This window comes from Rhopalosiphum maidis, chromosome 3, assembly GCF_003676215.2.
Source record: "Rhopalosiphum maidis isolate BTI-1 chromosome 3, ASM367621v3, whole genome shotgun sequence".
NCBI lineage: Eukaryota > Metazoa > Arthropoda > Insecta > Hemiptera > Aphididae > Rhopalosiphum > Rhopalosiphum maidis.
In genome coordinates, this window is record NC_040879.1 from 21,382,838 (window position 1) to 21,400,217 (window position 17,380).

General features: G+C 24.6%; 1 protein-coding gene across 1 annotated transcript; it reads right to left on the bottom strand.

Moving 5' to 3' along the window:
* Positions 1-2,413: 2,413 nt before the first annotated feature.
* On the bottom strand, positions 2,414-12,045 carry LOC113555897 (pyruvate dehydrogenase (acetyl-transferring) kinase, mitochondrial). Its single transcript, XM_026960508.1, has 10 exons — positions 11,896-12,045; positions 11,583-11,837; positions 9,221-9,382; positions 7,174-7,384; positions 6,495-6,679; positions 6,255-6,425; positions 6,024-6,193; positions 4,725-4,839; positions 4,533-4,642; positions 2,414-3,166 (listed from the first exon to the last, which is right to left on the bottom strand). The coding sequence occupies exons 3-10, from the start codon at positions 9,324-9,326 to the stop codon at positions 3,020-3,022; spliced, it is 1,215 nt and encodes a 404-aa protein (XP_026816309.1). The 5' UTR covers positions 9,327-9,382; positions 11,583-11,837; positions 11,896-12,045; the 3' UTR covers positions 2,414-3,019.
* Positions 12,046-17,380: the final 5,335 nt, after the last annotated feature.

The following is a 17,380-nucleotide window of genomic DNA, read 5'->3' on the forward strand; positions in this document are numbered from 1 at the left end:
ATTTATGTAAGAAAACATAAATAAAAATACATCTAACGGAGGACTTGAGCTTCTGTCAAGGTTTGTTAAATTACATTATTCATGTATACATATGTACAAAATAGAATATTCCTCACTTTATATTCCCAAAAATCATTGTAAAAAACCGTTTATGATAAAAATAGTCTATGTGGCCCGCTAAACCATGATACTGGATGTCAGCCGTGTTTGAGTATAATATTTAGGAATTTTACAATCTCAATGGTATTGCTATTATCGTAAACTTTTTGGTTTGATATAAAGCAATCTAATAATTGAGTCAAGTTATTTGTTTCATTATTATATAAAGATATTATAAAATCATTAGCTAATCAAAGAATAAAATTCTAAAATTAAAATGATTAATTAAAAATATTTATTATAACATTTGTTCTATATTACTATTCTTCTAAAAATTATTTTAATGATTTATGTGTTAATTAATTATTCAAATAATGATTTTAATTATGTTTTATTAATGATGGATTGTAAAAATTATTATTGTAAGTTTTCATTTAGATTTGATAGACATCCATTGACATATTTCCAAAGAAAGCTAAACAACTAAAAGCAAGAAAAAAATAGTCTAAAAATTCAAATGAATTTTGTATTTAGAATATTTTTTTTATGGAGGGTAGAGAGAAGAGAGGGTATTATAACTTGTTTATTTATAATAGTGGCATTAAATTTTCAATACCTATAGGTTATAGCCATAATCTGTGACCAGGTAGTGTTTAGTCCTCCAGAGCACATTCCTCTAATTACTTTCACAAATTTAACACAGATAAGTTAAAGTTAATGTTAATATTTAAAAATATATGTTTATATGTTAATTACAATTTTAAGAGCTTATTGTTTTATTTTATTATAATTTTAATATGTTATAACTAAATTAAATATTTAAAATGTCCTAAGTAGAATTTTTAGTAATATTGACCATCATAACTTAAAGGGCTACATAAAAAGTGATTGACTAAAAAAAATTTTTAATCAAAATTAAATTAAATTTTATTGTTTTTCAATATTTCTTTTAATATTAATAATTGTATCTTCTATAAATTTCTTAGCTACACAAATATTGAAATGCAGACAGCATTGTAAAATAAATGTTTCCTAAGTATACTTGCAAGTTAGGTTTGGCTGTATAAAATTATGATTAAATAAATATTTTCCATTATATTATGTATAATATTTATTTAACAGTGAATAATTCTGTCATTGAAATAAAACTGTTATAGTAAGTATAATTCCCTTTTAATTGTATTTTATTGTTAATAAAATAATTCATTAATTAAAATTTAATTTAATGTATTTATTTTTCATAAAGTAACAGCTCCAATTAAAAGTTATTATTTTTATTAACATCTACTAAGTATAACCTAATTTTATGATCAATAAAATATGTTTAAAATGTAATCTTATAAACAATCAGTATGTATTAGATAAATTGTAGCGAGGTCATCTGCAACATTGATATAATTATATAGAAAAATGCCATTTAATTTTTTGATATTTTTATAATATGATATAGAAACACCAAGCTTTTTACAATCAAACGGTGGGATTTTTTACTATAATAATTGTTTTATTCACATCACTTGCTTTAGTTAGTTATACAATATTGTTTTCTTTTTTTCTTTTTTTTTTTTATAAAACAGTATCAAACACTAAATTGCATTATACACTTAAAATATTATTTTTCACACATACAGAACCAAATTATTTAAAAGTATATCTGAAATATAAACCAAATTAATATCAACTAAATGCAGTTAAATAAAAAAAAATTATGTAACACAATTTAATATTATTTTTATAACATATACAACTGCATACCTAATTAAATTATTAGTCTCATCCATGAAAAGTACAATAAAAATAAATATCAAGTATAAATGTGATTCATTGAGACTCTAATTTTATTATTAACTGAAGATAATTATAATAGCTAGTTAGAACAAGGCTAACTTTGGCAATTTTTTTAAACAATATTAATAATTTGATTGTATACTTTTGACAAAAAAAAAAATAATAATAATAATATAAATTAAAATTAAAATCCTGATAATGGTATTAATTTATAAAAATTAAATACCTAGTCTATTTGATTGGATAACAATTTTTAATTTCATACATAATATACAGCATGAACATGAAATCATTAGAATGGGTTATTACAAAACTTCAACCATTATAAGATTGTTAAGGAAATTTCTGTTTTTATTTTTTATAATTAAAAATTGAACTGCTCATGTTTTATTGAAAGTTGATTAAACAATAAATTATAAAGAGGTAAGAAGGTTGGTTTATAAAAAAAAACTGAAGTATACAACGAAAAATTTCAATGAAATTTTCAGAAATCAAAAAAACCAACATAATATCATTAAGATTAAAGTAGACAACTTTTTTTAAAATTAAAATCAGGTTAGTGTAAAAGTATAAAAGAACAGATTAATTCAATTGTTAAATAACAAATATCATAAATATGAATTATTAAAAACAGAAAACTAGAATACATCTTTTAGTATAGTAAATCTATGGAAGTCAATTAACTCTCTGTGTGTTTTTGTAATTACTTTCTAATGATCACGAGCTTAACTTTCTAACAGTATTTTTATTTCAATCATAAAATTAATGTGATTACCACTTTAAAAATTTAAACAAACAATTAGAATGTATTCATAAATTGCAAAATTAATAAAAAATAATATAACTAAAAGTTCCATTTATATAATTAATTCAAATTTTCCATATCCATGAAAATTAACCTTGAGTCTCTCAATAATATATTAATAATATATTTACTAAATGAGCTAATACAAAAATATAATGAGAGTAAAGGAATTATGTTCAAAAAAACATTCCTTTTTTTTTACCAATTATGAACAATTTCTAATATCTAAAAAATTAAAAACTAAAATAAATTAAAAAAAAAAATTCCATTATTGTATTATCTTTAAATATAAATGGCGACTAAACAGCTTCAAATGGTCAGTTGTACTTATTGTGTTTGTGTAAACTGCTGCTGACTGATCGGTGTATGATTGCATGTACTTCTCCAGTCTATAGTATGATCAGTTGTTTTGTAGAACCGGGTTGACATCTTATTATAAATTGGCAACAACTCATTAGCTTCATTTGATAAAGCCTAAAAGAAAAAAAAAATATTTTAACTAAAAAAATAGTAGTAGAATGGAGGATATGATATCAATTTTGAGCTATGCTCAAAGGTTACTATAAAAATTAGAATTAGATTATTTAGGAACAGTTTTTTTTTTAAGTTTTGGATTAAATTATCTTTTTATTGCTTATCTAGATCGAAATGAACATTTTCTCACTAGATAACCAGTTAATGTAAAACATTGCACTTAAGAACAATAATTAAAAAACTCTACTATTACATAAGGTATGATAAAAAATATTGGTTATTTTTAATATTAAAAAATAATACAATTACTATTTATAGTGTTATAACTTTAGAAGCCATAATGGAGTGTTTACAAAGGAAACTGAGAACATGAAAGTAAATTTTACAATTCTCAACAATTGTAAATACACTAACAAATAAATATTGAAAAAAATTAAATAAATACAAGTATAATTATCATTATAATTTTCTAACGATATTGATATTTCACGTAATAAAATAATTAAATTTCCAAATATTATGAAAATGTCAATTTAATAACTAAAAATCTTACCAATCTAAACTTGAGAAAAAAAATACTATGATTATTCTTTAAGTTATACACTACATAGAAATTATAAGTGAAAATCTGTATCTATAAAAATATTTACAGCATTTATACTTAGTAAATATAAGATACAAAGTTTTTACTTAGCACTATATTATATTCATTTTAATTTAATTTTTATTCTCTTTTAAGACATTTCCAAGTAATGTTGAATATGGGTTGTTGGCTTATTTAATAATATCACCAAGTGTTTATTTCTACAGAAAGTTAAAAAATGAGTGTACCCATGACCTATAAAATACTATAGCTAACTCATTTTTTCTGGTTACGGCACTTACTGATCATTTATTAATGCAGATTCCTCTAATAACTTTAAAAGACATATTATCTATTATGATATTTTTTTAAACTATCCTTTTTTCTTTTATATATTTATTCATTATTGTTTTTTATAAAGAATAATAATGAATGTGCAGATGTTGGTTCTATTATAATTAATATAAAAGCACTGTACCAATTATAAACTAAATGTATCATTTTGAAACAGTAGAACTTTTTTATAAACTACTTAAAAAATGAATACTAAACTATTTTTGAGATTAATATTTTATTTTAAAAATAAAATAAGTGTAACCTAAGAGTGATATTTATGGATCTTTCAAATTTTGAATTTACTAAATTTTAAAGTATAGATATATTTATAAATATTTTAATAGATAAGAGGTTATAATTATTTGATTCCTACATTATAATTGAAAACTATAATTATAATTTAACATAATTTAATATTTAAGCTTAATAATATAAATTTTTTCTTACTTTCAAGTAAATAATGGCTTCAGTACCAAATCCATCACAAGATAACAAAACTAAATCCCCATGCAAATATCTTGCGTAAAGTCTAGATATAGGAAGTCCATAACCATACCCTAAAATAGTAAACACAATTATATTAAAAATCTGCATATTTTTAAATATTTTAAAAAGTAAAATTTGTTTAAAAATACTTTCCTGCTAATGGCACTGTATGGGCATCTGATTTTGAAGGTTGTGGTGCAGTTGAATACATGTAGTGAAACATGCGTTCACTCAAGCTCCTTGGAATGCCACCACCTTGATCAGACACCTGTCAAGAACATAAAATATTCAATATCTAAGTTTGAATATTTGCTAGTTTTATTCTCAAGTTCTTATAACTTTTATATCATAATTACTGTACATTTTTAATGCTGACTTAATACACAAGTATTTGATTTTCTATGTTTATACCAATAAGTAAAGGCTATTAAATATAACATGAAATAAAACAAATATAAAAAATATTCAAATATTATTTAAAAATTAAAAATTAAATCTTTTCTGAAAAGTTTCAAATACTGAATGATTTCCAGCATGAGTGCAACTAGGAGGGAGCTTGGGAGTGCTTAGCACTCCCAAATTTTCGATACTGTTTTTTTACAATATTTGTAAAATTTCTGTTTTGATAATTAATAATTTACAAGTATTGATCAGTAAAATTGATAATTTATCAAAATGTTATAAATGGAAACTTCAATTGCATTTATTATTGTAGGCTGTAAGGCATACAGTATACACAAATATGTAGAATCAGTAGGTTTTATTTTTAAGAGGACGTAGTATCCGCATGTGCTGTCTCCATATTACACACATACGACATGGCAAATTTTCGTTCACCAGTTTCAGTATTGTACTGTTAGTTTTGATATTAGAGTGAATTTACTAATTATAAAATTTAAAGGTAGGATTATAATCCAGGGCCCCACGTAGCTATTTAACGATATTATTATTTTTAAGTAAGTTATGATCTTTTTGAAACTGTACATTTTAAATTGATCATAACTGTTAGATCCTTGCAATTAATAATTGCCCGTGAAAGATATTTTTCTGTAATACGAGGAGTAAAAAATTGGCTTCTAACAAGTATGCAACAAAATCGTTTTTAAAATCTAGCTTCAATATGTATTGAAAGAGAAAGTTTGCATTAATTAATAACAGAAAAATTAATTTATTATAACAATATATGAGTATTATGATATTATATGTTATACTATATTACATTTTTTTTTGTGTATAATAATTTTGTTTATCATAAATAAGGGGGGCTCTCATGTTGTACTATAGGTTTTAGCACTTCCATACATTTTACTCTAGTTGCGCCCATGATTTTCAGTAATATTACACAAAAATGTGTAACAATTTACAATGTTAAATATTATTTTAGAGAACATTAATATGTGACAAATGACAATAGTATAAAAATTTAGCTTTAACATTAATTTTTAAACTCACTTTAACACAGACATCTTCTTTTCCTTTTACAATTGTTACTTGCAATGGTGGCAAAATATCAGTCTTATGATGCTCAACAATAGCTCGCATTGAATTTTTGAATAATTCAAAGAGGATATGATATAAATGTGATGGCACATAAACAATTTTTATTGGCTCATCATCAGCATCTATAAAATTAAATTCAATTAAATATCTGGGAGCATCAATCTTAAGCAGGTTTATCCTTACCAATACTTTTACAGATTTCTAATTCGGGTGAGGTCAAATAATATTGGTCACACAAAAATCTAGCATTCTCATATGCATCTTTCACAACACTTATCACATCACAATATGGATCAATACATCCAATATGTTGATGATGATTATTGCTGTTTATATGGTCACCAAATAACAATGCTTAAAAACAAAAACAAATAAAGAAAATATTAAAAAAGATAAAATTTTCAAAATCGTCTTTAAACTTACTATGCTGGTTAATAAGCATACGAATACCAATTCGAGACATATAAAAACGATCAAGAAAATATTGAATACTGTTCTCAGTATGCAAATCGATTTCATGTGAATCTTTCAGCTCTAAGACCCCTTGTGCCATTGTTTGGACAACATCTGAATGGCGATTACGAATTTTTACTAATATTTTACAAAATCTAAAATATATTAAAAAATACTATTAATTTTATAATAAACAATAAACATTAAAGTATTAATTATATGAATAATTTAAAATTAAATTTCTAGTAGATATAGAACAAAACGTTTTATCTTTCAAGTGTGATTTTATAATTATTAAAAATTATAATATAATTAACTCTAGAAATTAATTATATTTTAGATTTAGAAGATTTTCCATGAAAATAAGATTTATAAATAATGTATTGATCAAAATTCAATATTAAGTTAGTATTAAAACCAAATTATACATTGATAAATAAAGTAAGTATATATGTAAAATAAAATCATGTTATTAAAAACGAGTAAAAATAAATGTATTAAGTGTACAAAAGTAAACAAGAATTACCTATTTAATTAACTAGTATATTTGTTTAATTTAGCTTTCAGTGTTTTAAAATAACTACTGAAAATGTTGTGTATTTATATTAAATTTTAATAATATTTTTTTCAGGGTTAAATTTATACTTACTTATCTAAAGTTTGTTCTGTACATCCATCGTCAACTTCAAATTCAATCATTTCATTAAAAGATTGTGTATACCAGTTATTGACTAAATTTACAGATGGCATTTTCAACAGATTATCTGGTAGCAAGTGAATTTCTTTCATAATATTTGCTAAACGAACCGGAAGTTCTTTCTTTAAAAATTGATATGATTTTTGTTCATTTGCCTTTAAGCCTATTATATTGATAAATAATAATAATAATAAAAACAAGATTAGGATATAACATTTTTTTTTTTTTTTTGTAAATATTCTAAAGAACATTAGGTATATAAAAATATTATAAATTACTAATACAATGATTTAATCTCAGATAAATCAATTTAAAAATTTTTTTTTTTTAATATTTTGATGATGGAAGTATATAAAGTATAATTGTAATAATAATCCTAATTGTTAAAATACAAATAGTTTTTTTTTATGAGGTTTATTATTTTGGTCACCCTTTGACACTTATTTGATAAATTTAATTCAATGACATTTAATTATAATGTCATTAATTATAAATATTTATTAAAAATTATTAACAATGTATATTTAAATGATATTATAATTGCTATTAATAATATTTCTAACTATTTATTAAAAAAAAATACATTTAGTACAACTTTCATAAAATATTGTTTTTAAGAGGTTTAGGTATCAGTATAACTCTTCTATTGAACAATTACAATTAATAATGTTAGAACTAATTTCAAAGCTGTATGCTTTATATGCTTCATATGATATATTTGAGTATCTGAGTGGAAAAACAATATAGCTTATTTTTTTAAATACAGTAAATTCCCGTTACAACGAATATCAATACACTGAAAAATCCCTTAATAACGAAAGTCATAGAAGTCCCCGGCTGAAAAGCAAGGCTTATATAGAGCTTATTCGAATTTTCGTTAATTTTAATTTTATTTTATGTAAAACTGAACAAGTTGATAAAAGAAAGATTTACTAATCATATTTCACAAAATAACTAAGCTATACATTTTTTATTGAAACTTATAAATTATGGAAAAAAAATTTGAAACATACCATTCAATTAAAATTTTTATACTTATTATAAAAACAACATTTAAAATAAAAATTAATATAATGACTTGAAACAAAGATACTCGGAGTGATATCTACAAAACTCTTAGAACATACTGTATTCATCAGGAATTTATAACCTATTTATTATTTTATAGTATTATCCAAGGTACTAGTCTAATGTGCGACTTACTATTGAATTACTGTCACTAAAATATACAATCTACTAAAAATTTAAATAACTATCTGAATTTATCTTTTAATTATTATCAATATTTCTTTAAATTCTTCACCACATATTAGAAAATTGCTTAAAAAACTAATATACTTTGATCTTAAAAAAGTATTTTAAATATAATAAGAATACTATTATTTACTATTAATTAATGTTTTGTGAAAATAATTATATAATTATATATTTTTTGTACCCAAAATTTAAATTACTAAATTGATAAAAACAAAAAAGATAATAAAATATAAAAAAGCATAATTTGGTGAAATTATTTAACTCTTCGTACATTAAATCTTATTAGTATACATGCAATAATGATGCTATAAATAAAATAGTATTTACTTTCTAGGTCAGTAATGAAATGCATTACAATTGACCTTCAAATGATTATAATTGCAATACAATTATCAGTAGAATACCTTGTACCAAACTATAATAATAAAACAATCCTTGAAAATTTTGATTGAAAGTAATACCCAACTTGTTACATATTAAAACACATATTACAAAAAGTAATTATTTTCATAAAATGTGCATTTATTTTATATGGGCCTACCTATACAAAATATTTACATTGGGAAATGAAAATGTATGCAATACAAATAGACTATAGATGTGTCCACAATGAATATTATTAGTGACGAGTACCTAATACTAATTTTTATATTATCAATAAACACATGTAATGTAATTGTTAACTATTGCAAACGCAATGAAAGATAATACTGGTATTTATTTAATATTGTAAATAACTAACCAAAGTCAATGAACTGTTTAATGGATAATGATGATGGATTGAACTGCGAGTAGAAATCGACCATTTTCTCCAGATTTTTGGCCAGTCTATAGGTAATCAGCCTCATTTTGGATGAACGTTTTCAATCAGCAAAATGTTACTGTAGTATGAACACTCTGGTCTCTGAACAGTGCAGTGATTGTGAATTATTTTCCAAGATGAAAAAAAACAAGCAAATCAATTAAAATTAATAACGTAGGTTCGTCGGCTGTAAAATCACTGATTAAAATAAAAAATAAGAATTAAACTCAATCAAAACAACTACCAGCAAGTTACAGGTAACGAATAAAATTAATTATTTATCAACAATAATGATAACAACGTTAATTATTGATGTATTTATTGTAATAAATACATATATATGCGTGCGTATTATATACTATGAATATATGTATTTTATATTTTGTTATAATAATATTTATGGTAGGAAGATAAGAGATAAGTGGATATGAATTATTATGATCGAAAGCGACGAGCGAGGACAAAAAAGTTATCGTTGGTGGCGCCATCTAACAAAAACTTATGAAGCCACTTAACTATAACTAGGGCAAACTCGATTGTTGTCATTCGACAATGTATAGTGTAAGCTTTAAAACGACAACCGTAAATCGTAACATTTAATTATGCAATTTTAAACGCTAATAATTAAAAAAACAGGAAAAATGATCTCGTTATTTTTTACAGGCCATGTCTACTATAATAGCTAGTGTTTAATGAATACATTTAGCTTCATGAAAATTTATCCGATAATATTAATTATTTCGAATAGCATTTATCGGCTTAAACTCATAACACAAAAAGTTCATTATTATTACTGTAGGCTGTGGGCAGTCTCTAAAGCACCAGCATATAATGTATATAGGCTATCTCCCAATGCGGTCTGCTTTTGTTTTGGGAGACCGCATATTGGAAGATAGCCGTACAGTACTATAATACAGTGAATATTATGCGATCGGATACAATAAACCAAAATATTTTTTTATGTAAATAAAAATATATTAGGTATTACAATTTGTTATTTAGTCACAAATTATATATTATAAATTATTTTATAGTAATGCAACATCAGGCATACCGATATAATATTTATTACGCCGACACTATGCATAGTATACTTCTGTTTAAGCGATATAGAATATTACAAAATACCCGTTTCTGATGATAGACTAACGAACGCATTACAAAAAGGCTTTAATGAAATTTATTTTTAGAAGAAAATAAATAAGTTGTGGAAATTTATTCCGAGAGAAAATTAAAGCAATAATATAATAATATGTTATCACAAAAAAAATCATAATAACAATATTCATTGTTCGGTACCGACGGTACCTACATAATCAGTTTTAGAAATGGGCTACTCAATTATGCAATAACGATAATGAATAAACCAATATTGAGTGTAATTAATAAATAAGAACACTGTTTAACTGTTAATTACTTTGTGAATGCATTTAAATATATTATGTTGATTGACAATAGACGAGACGATTGTTACTTTTTATATTTTACTAACATATTTAAAACCACCTTAAAAATGGATGGGTTTAAGATGTAACTATGTCCTCTTAAAATCGAAATATTTACGAACACCAAAAAAAAAATGAACGTGGATCGAATTCTTCTTTTTCAATTCGTTAATGTTGTTTCACTACGATTTAAGCCATAATTAGTTTAATATTTTCCGTGACGACAAAGGTCTCTCTCTATCTCTTTTTCTCCAGTCTATCTATCTCTTATTGTATATATAATATATCTAGTTTCTCTCTCACTCGCCTTCTCTCTGTATACTCATCACGTATACAGTTATACAGGCTATACAACAGTGTAGGCATATATGTAGGTATGTAACTGAAGGTAATATACCATACACGGCGTGTCATAAACTGCGGTCTTGTAAACTGTCAATTATTCGAACACAAACAGTTTTTGTAATTTTGTATGTATACCTAAATATCTAAATACCTAATATACTTTGTAGTAGTAGTAGGAGTAATCATGTTAAAAAACGTTAAAACGTCATTTTAATTTACTCGCTTAGTTATAGCATATATATGTATATAGGCAATAGGTATTAAACGGCCTGAAATAATAATTATGTGTAAATCATACAACGACATGTTATGAGTTGAGACTAAAAAAATGAACCTTATTATCATTTAGATGTTTGAAAAATATAGGTACCTATAAATAAGAAATACACGGAAGGAGTTCAAAATTAAAAACCTATTTAACTGTACATTATAATCTGCGAAATTCGTATAGGTACAATTTTTAAAAAATGTAATCGAATAATTGTATTGAAATAAAACATGTTGGTACTCACCGGCTACGACGGGACGACGGATGAGAGTGCTGCTGTATATACGTTGATCGGCGGCGTCGTAGGTGAGAAAGATAAACTACACTGTTTACACTTATATAATGTGTAGATCGGTGGTAATAATATCACGAATCTGTATTACAAGTTATTACAGTTCTGTGACGGCGTGACTGCCATCCACGACCACGAAAAACACAAAAATGATGTAGGTACGCGGATCGATGTGATTTTGATATTGAGATCGATTTCAAATGATTTCTGCAGACCAAAGCTACATCAGACGTACATTACAGACAGTAAAGAATTATATACATACCTAATACACAATAATAATATTATATTTCGCGGGCTTCTCGGCAGCGTAGTATTCAGTTGTACATAATATCGTATTTTGTATACAAGTGACTCGACACACGATGTCCCGCGCACGGTGAGCGTTTGCTGTTTGTATTTTCACCACGGTCGCGGTAATCCGGCGTAGTCGTTCGACCTTTGGTAAGTAGACGTTGGTGGCAGTGGCGGCAGTGGTGCCGGAGACGACGTGTATATATATATACAAAAGAGGGACGGACATACATAATATTATTATTATTATTATTATTATCATCTTCACTATTATATGAACGACGCGTACACCGTGCGCGTCACAATGTATGTTTTTAATTTTAAGTTTCATACCGTGAGGCATGTACGCACCAGTGCAGCACCACTACTAACGACAACAAAAATAACAAAAGCAAAAATACTTATTATAAGTATTATATATACATACATTATATGGGGTGATCGATTTAACGTAAAACACTCATTAAATAATTTTCAGTCATAAATTTACAAAACACCAGTTTAGGAATAAATTATATTTTTTCTATTTTTCATCGTTATCATTTTTTTAATGTTTTAATCTTTCTACGTACATTGTTAATTAATAATTTCATATTCCGAAGTAGAATATTATTTAGAGTATTTCGATCCGATCTTTATAAACACTTTGTACAAGTAATGAAGTAATTCATAAGTTATAAATTATAATAGTACCTATTTAAATTTTAAACGGGTGGAGTATTGAACTAACATTGTGTTGGTTCTTATTAAGTTATATGTAAATGTAACTCATAAACTATTCGTCTAAACTTATATTGCATGCATCGAAATACTCCAAAAATATTCTTTTTTGAATAATGAAGAGCAAAAATGCATGTGTTGTCGTTAAAAAAATAAAAATTTAATAAATGTTAACGATAAAATATTGTAAAATATATTATTTTTAACGACTTAAAATTATAGGTAGATACCTACAACAAAATTATATTCAAAAACATAGACATTTCTTGAAATAATGAATGTGTTACACTAAATGAATCACCCGGTAGTAAATATCATACTATGTTGTACAGTGACGGCGAGGTAGGTTACCTGCGTAGACATAATTTTAAGAAATGTATTGTTAAAAACATTGGAAATTGTGAGTCGACGTCGAATAGACAAGAGACAACTAGTTATAAATATAATACCAGCCGTGTGAAAATATAATAGTATTATAAGAAAATATAACTGGAATTAGGCAAACTATAGTATACTATTTTTTTTATTTTGAGTATCTACTCATGTCAATGCCCATCGGATCGAGTTACCGAGAGTCGATCGTACATAAAAAAGATGAGCGATGAGTACCAATAATGTATAAATATATATAGTTTGTGGTACAAGGTTAAATATTTAATTTGAGATTCTGAGCGGAGCATTATTAAATGTAACTATTGGTTTAACAATAATAATATTATAATAATGCGTATGTATGTTTGTGTGTGTGTGTGTGTGTGTTACAAAATTCTCTGATCTTCAATTTTAAGATTATTACTGATAAAAAAAAAACATGTAGTTTTTACTTTGATAAGTCAAAATATACACCAACATTTTTTACTTTTTACTAGTTTTCGATAATTTCGATATTGTCTTTTGGTGTAATAACTCAAAAACGAATATCTGTAGATTCCTGGAATTTTAACCAAATAATACTTAATAAGTTACTATACAATTACTATGGGTACATAATAATAAAATATATTTTATTCTGAAAAATGAAAAATGATTTAAAATTTGTTTTTAAAGAAATACGAAGTAATTAGAAACGAAGGAATTAGCTCTTCATAATAGTGGTTCACATATAGCATAACAGTATTTTTTTTTATCAAAGTTCAAAGTTAGAATTTTGACAAAATTTATCAAAATTGAGAAAATTTACAAATTATTTTGCAGTTAGAAATTCATAAAAGTATTTCTTTTTATATATAATAGATTTTAAAATGTAATCAAGAATTCTTATAAATCTTTTCATTTATTACAATAAGAAAAAAAAGATTGCCAAAATTCACATTTATTTTTTTTTAAGTGTTATGAAATTGTATTAGTTATTATTATAAAGAATTAAAGATATTATAATAAACTGTTGTAAATATTTTGTATTTTTAATTGATTACCTGCTGAGTTCAAAGTTTACCGAGAATAAAATATTGTATTGATACAGTATAATATAATAATATATAAAAAATATTAAACATAATAAATATATTAATATTATGTTAATGTAGTGTATACCATACTACTTTTAAACCATTTGGTATAATTATTATTCATGAACAATATTGTAAACGAGATCATGAATTTACTGTTATGGTTGCCACGGCGAATCAACTTTTTCCTATAATATGTCTTTATTATTATAACAGAGTAGTAAGTGGAGATAGCGTGTTACGCAAAATAAGTTAATGAAACGCAGAAAAAAGTTGTTTCCGGAGTTTTGAGTGTTCTGAGGTTCTAACTATACATTATTATATACATAGTTGGTAATTAATACCTACGTTTTATTTTTTGTTAAATTTTTAATATATGAGTAATAACAATTATACGATTTTATAATATATTATTATTATAATATTTCATGATATCATTTTTAGATGTTATTCTTTTTACACATTATATATTATGAAGCCTGGTCCAGGGACTCTACACACACACACACAGTGTGCATGATAGATATTATTACTTGCAAAAAACGATTCTGAACGGAGGTATAAAGAAAATGTAAAGGAAATGCCAATCTTGAACTATACTGGTGAAAGTTTCAAGTGTTTCTACGACTTATACTTTGTGAATAATCTTAAATATCTTAAATCGTTTTAGGATATATCGTTATTTTACAGTTATTTGAAGGAAACTTAAGAAGAACCTTATATTGGGTTTAATATTTATATTTAACCTTAGGTATAAATCACAAAAATGTTATGAATTTTCAACTTAAAATTTCCTTACAAATTTTCACGATTTTGTCATATTTTGTAAACATTTGAACTTTAAACGCTTATAAACAAAAATTGTACTAACAATTTTTGATTTTTTTACTACAATAAGTACAATTATAATAAACCTTGTATTAAATTTTAAAGATTTTTTGGAATAGCGATTTTTTTATCGGCATTTCAAAAAAAAAAAACTTAAAAAATTTAAAAATTTCAATTGTCTATAAATAGCTTTAAACTTTAAAGTCATTATATTTTGAAAATTCAATCGTAAATAGATAACTCTAATGTAAACATTTGGTGAAAATTATTGAACTAAAACAAAAACTATTGGACATTTTTTTTTAACCCCTCTCCCCAAGTACAAACTAGATTCAATTTCCTTTTAGAAGTAAGGGGCTGAAGTAAAAAATCATAGTACTATTACTACTCCAAAACGTGATGACAGGTACAAAAATAAAAATAAATCATAATTTATCACTCCGTTCAGAATCTAAAAAATTTAAGACCAGAACGCGTATACAGAATTATTATTGATTATAGAATAGTCTATCGCTATTCGATTTATTTATAAAAAAAATAATAATATGAAACATGATATTATTATGCTCGGGTTTGATATGGGTGATATGAGCCGTGCCGTGCCAGAGGTCGACACGTATCACCGATGATCGGGCCGTTATGAATAATTAAATGTATTAAATAAATTTAATATGTGATAAATTGCATTGACTTTAATGTGTAAAAGACGAGTTCAATGTTTCGCGTTTTCTATATATGTATATATTTTCTATATTGCCTATAGCGTATGATACATATTATATCATTTATAGAATAATATCGCTGATTGAGCACACGCGTATACAAAAATACAGAATACACTATAATACTCGCATAATGTAAGTGTATTATTGTATATTACGCGTAGGTTTCAATTACGATAAGAACCGTTCTATATAATATTATATACTTATGTATTTTTTTTATCAACACCCACGTCCTTAGAAGTTAACACTGTCACTGATACTATTGTCTATTATTATTAATTAATTATTAGCTTATTACTATTATAGTTTTACGATTTAATAGCGTGCGCACTGCGCGCAGTTTGTCGTGCGACGTGCAGACGTGCAGCTATAATATTTAATAATTAATAAGTAATAAATAATAATAAAAATAATCAAGCGATATGGTTTATATACAGGGCGATTCACCTTGAATGCTTATCCTATTTTTCTTCTTTAATGTATAGTTCAGTTATTCAAAACCCGATTTTTGATTTTATTTTTTTTAAATAGGTACTTAATACTTAGAGGTCATATTTCCAAATTGTTATAATTTTTTTGTACTGAGTTCAAGTCTCTTTGAATTATAATAAATGCTAAGGTATTTAATCAGCAGTGAACTAATTAATTATATACCTAGTTTTAATAATAATGTACCTTAGCTATTGCCTTTTATAAATAGTGTTGCTAAAAAATAACTACAAATGTATCTATATAAAAGAAAATAGATACAACACTATTAATCTGGATAAAAAAAAATGAAATTTTAACAATTTATATAATTTACTTTTTACTTTATACATTTATTCTACATAATATAATTAAAAATAAATAATTAACTTATTTGTTATTTAATAGCTACAATTTATTATTAAATAATAAAAATAATTGAATAAATCAACATTCGATAAAAAAAAAAAAATACTAAATAGGTTTTATGTTAATTTTTATGTATTGTTACCTACTATTAACATTTTAAAATTTATAATTATTATTGGGTATTGTATAACAGATATTAAAAATATACGTATATAGATGTGCTATTGGTCATTATTGGGCCTCAAAGATTTTTGACAAAATTTGTGATCCGCACAAGCACAACTAAAATGGTTGGAAACCGCTGATTTAGGTCATTAATGGTTGTCTTTAATTATTCTATTTAATTCTGTAGCATTACTTCTTCTATATTTACAGAGTAAGAGTGTGACTGATCTTTTATAGGTACTTTCCTATAGGAAACAATTTGCTGGCAGGTAGCATATTTATATTTTACTACATGATTACCAAAATATTTATCTAGAAATTAGAATCTAGATTTAAAATAATGTTTAATACTTAAAGTACTGTTGAAATTTCGAATATTTTTTTCAGAATAATTGAGCAAGTGATATGAGTTATGTGTTTATGACGTACTATTTGAAGTAGAATCGTCCCTCATTCGTCTGTATGAGTGAAATTTTAAAGTGTGTAAAATTAAAATAGTTTTCTGTATCTATGTTAATTTACCATATTAATGTTGTATAGGACATAGGTACTCAATATTCACACAAATAAGTGATAATTTATCATTTAAGATTTAATGATATGGCCAAATGCATAAAAAGTTGTCTATAAAATAATTTTCAGAATCTAGTAGTTTCAAGGCCCTTACTTTTTTTATGCAATTACACATACACTATACACATGTACGATAGGCATTGAATACAGGTAAAAATAA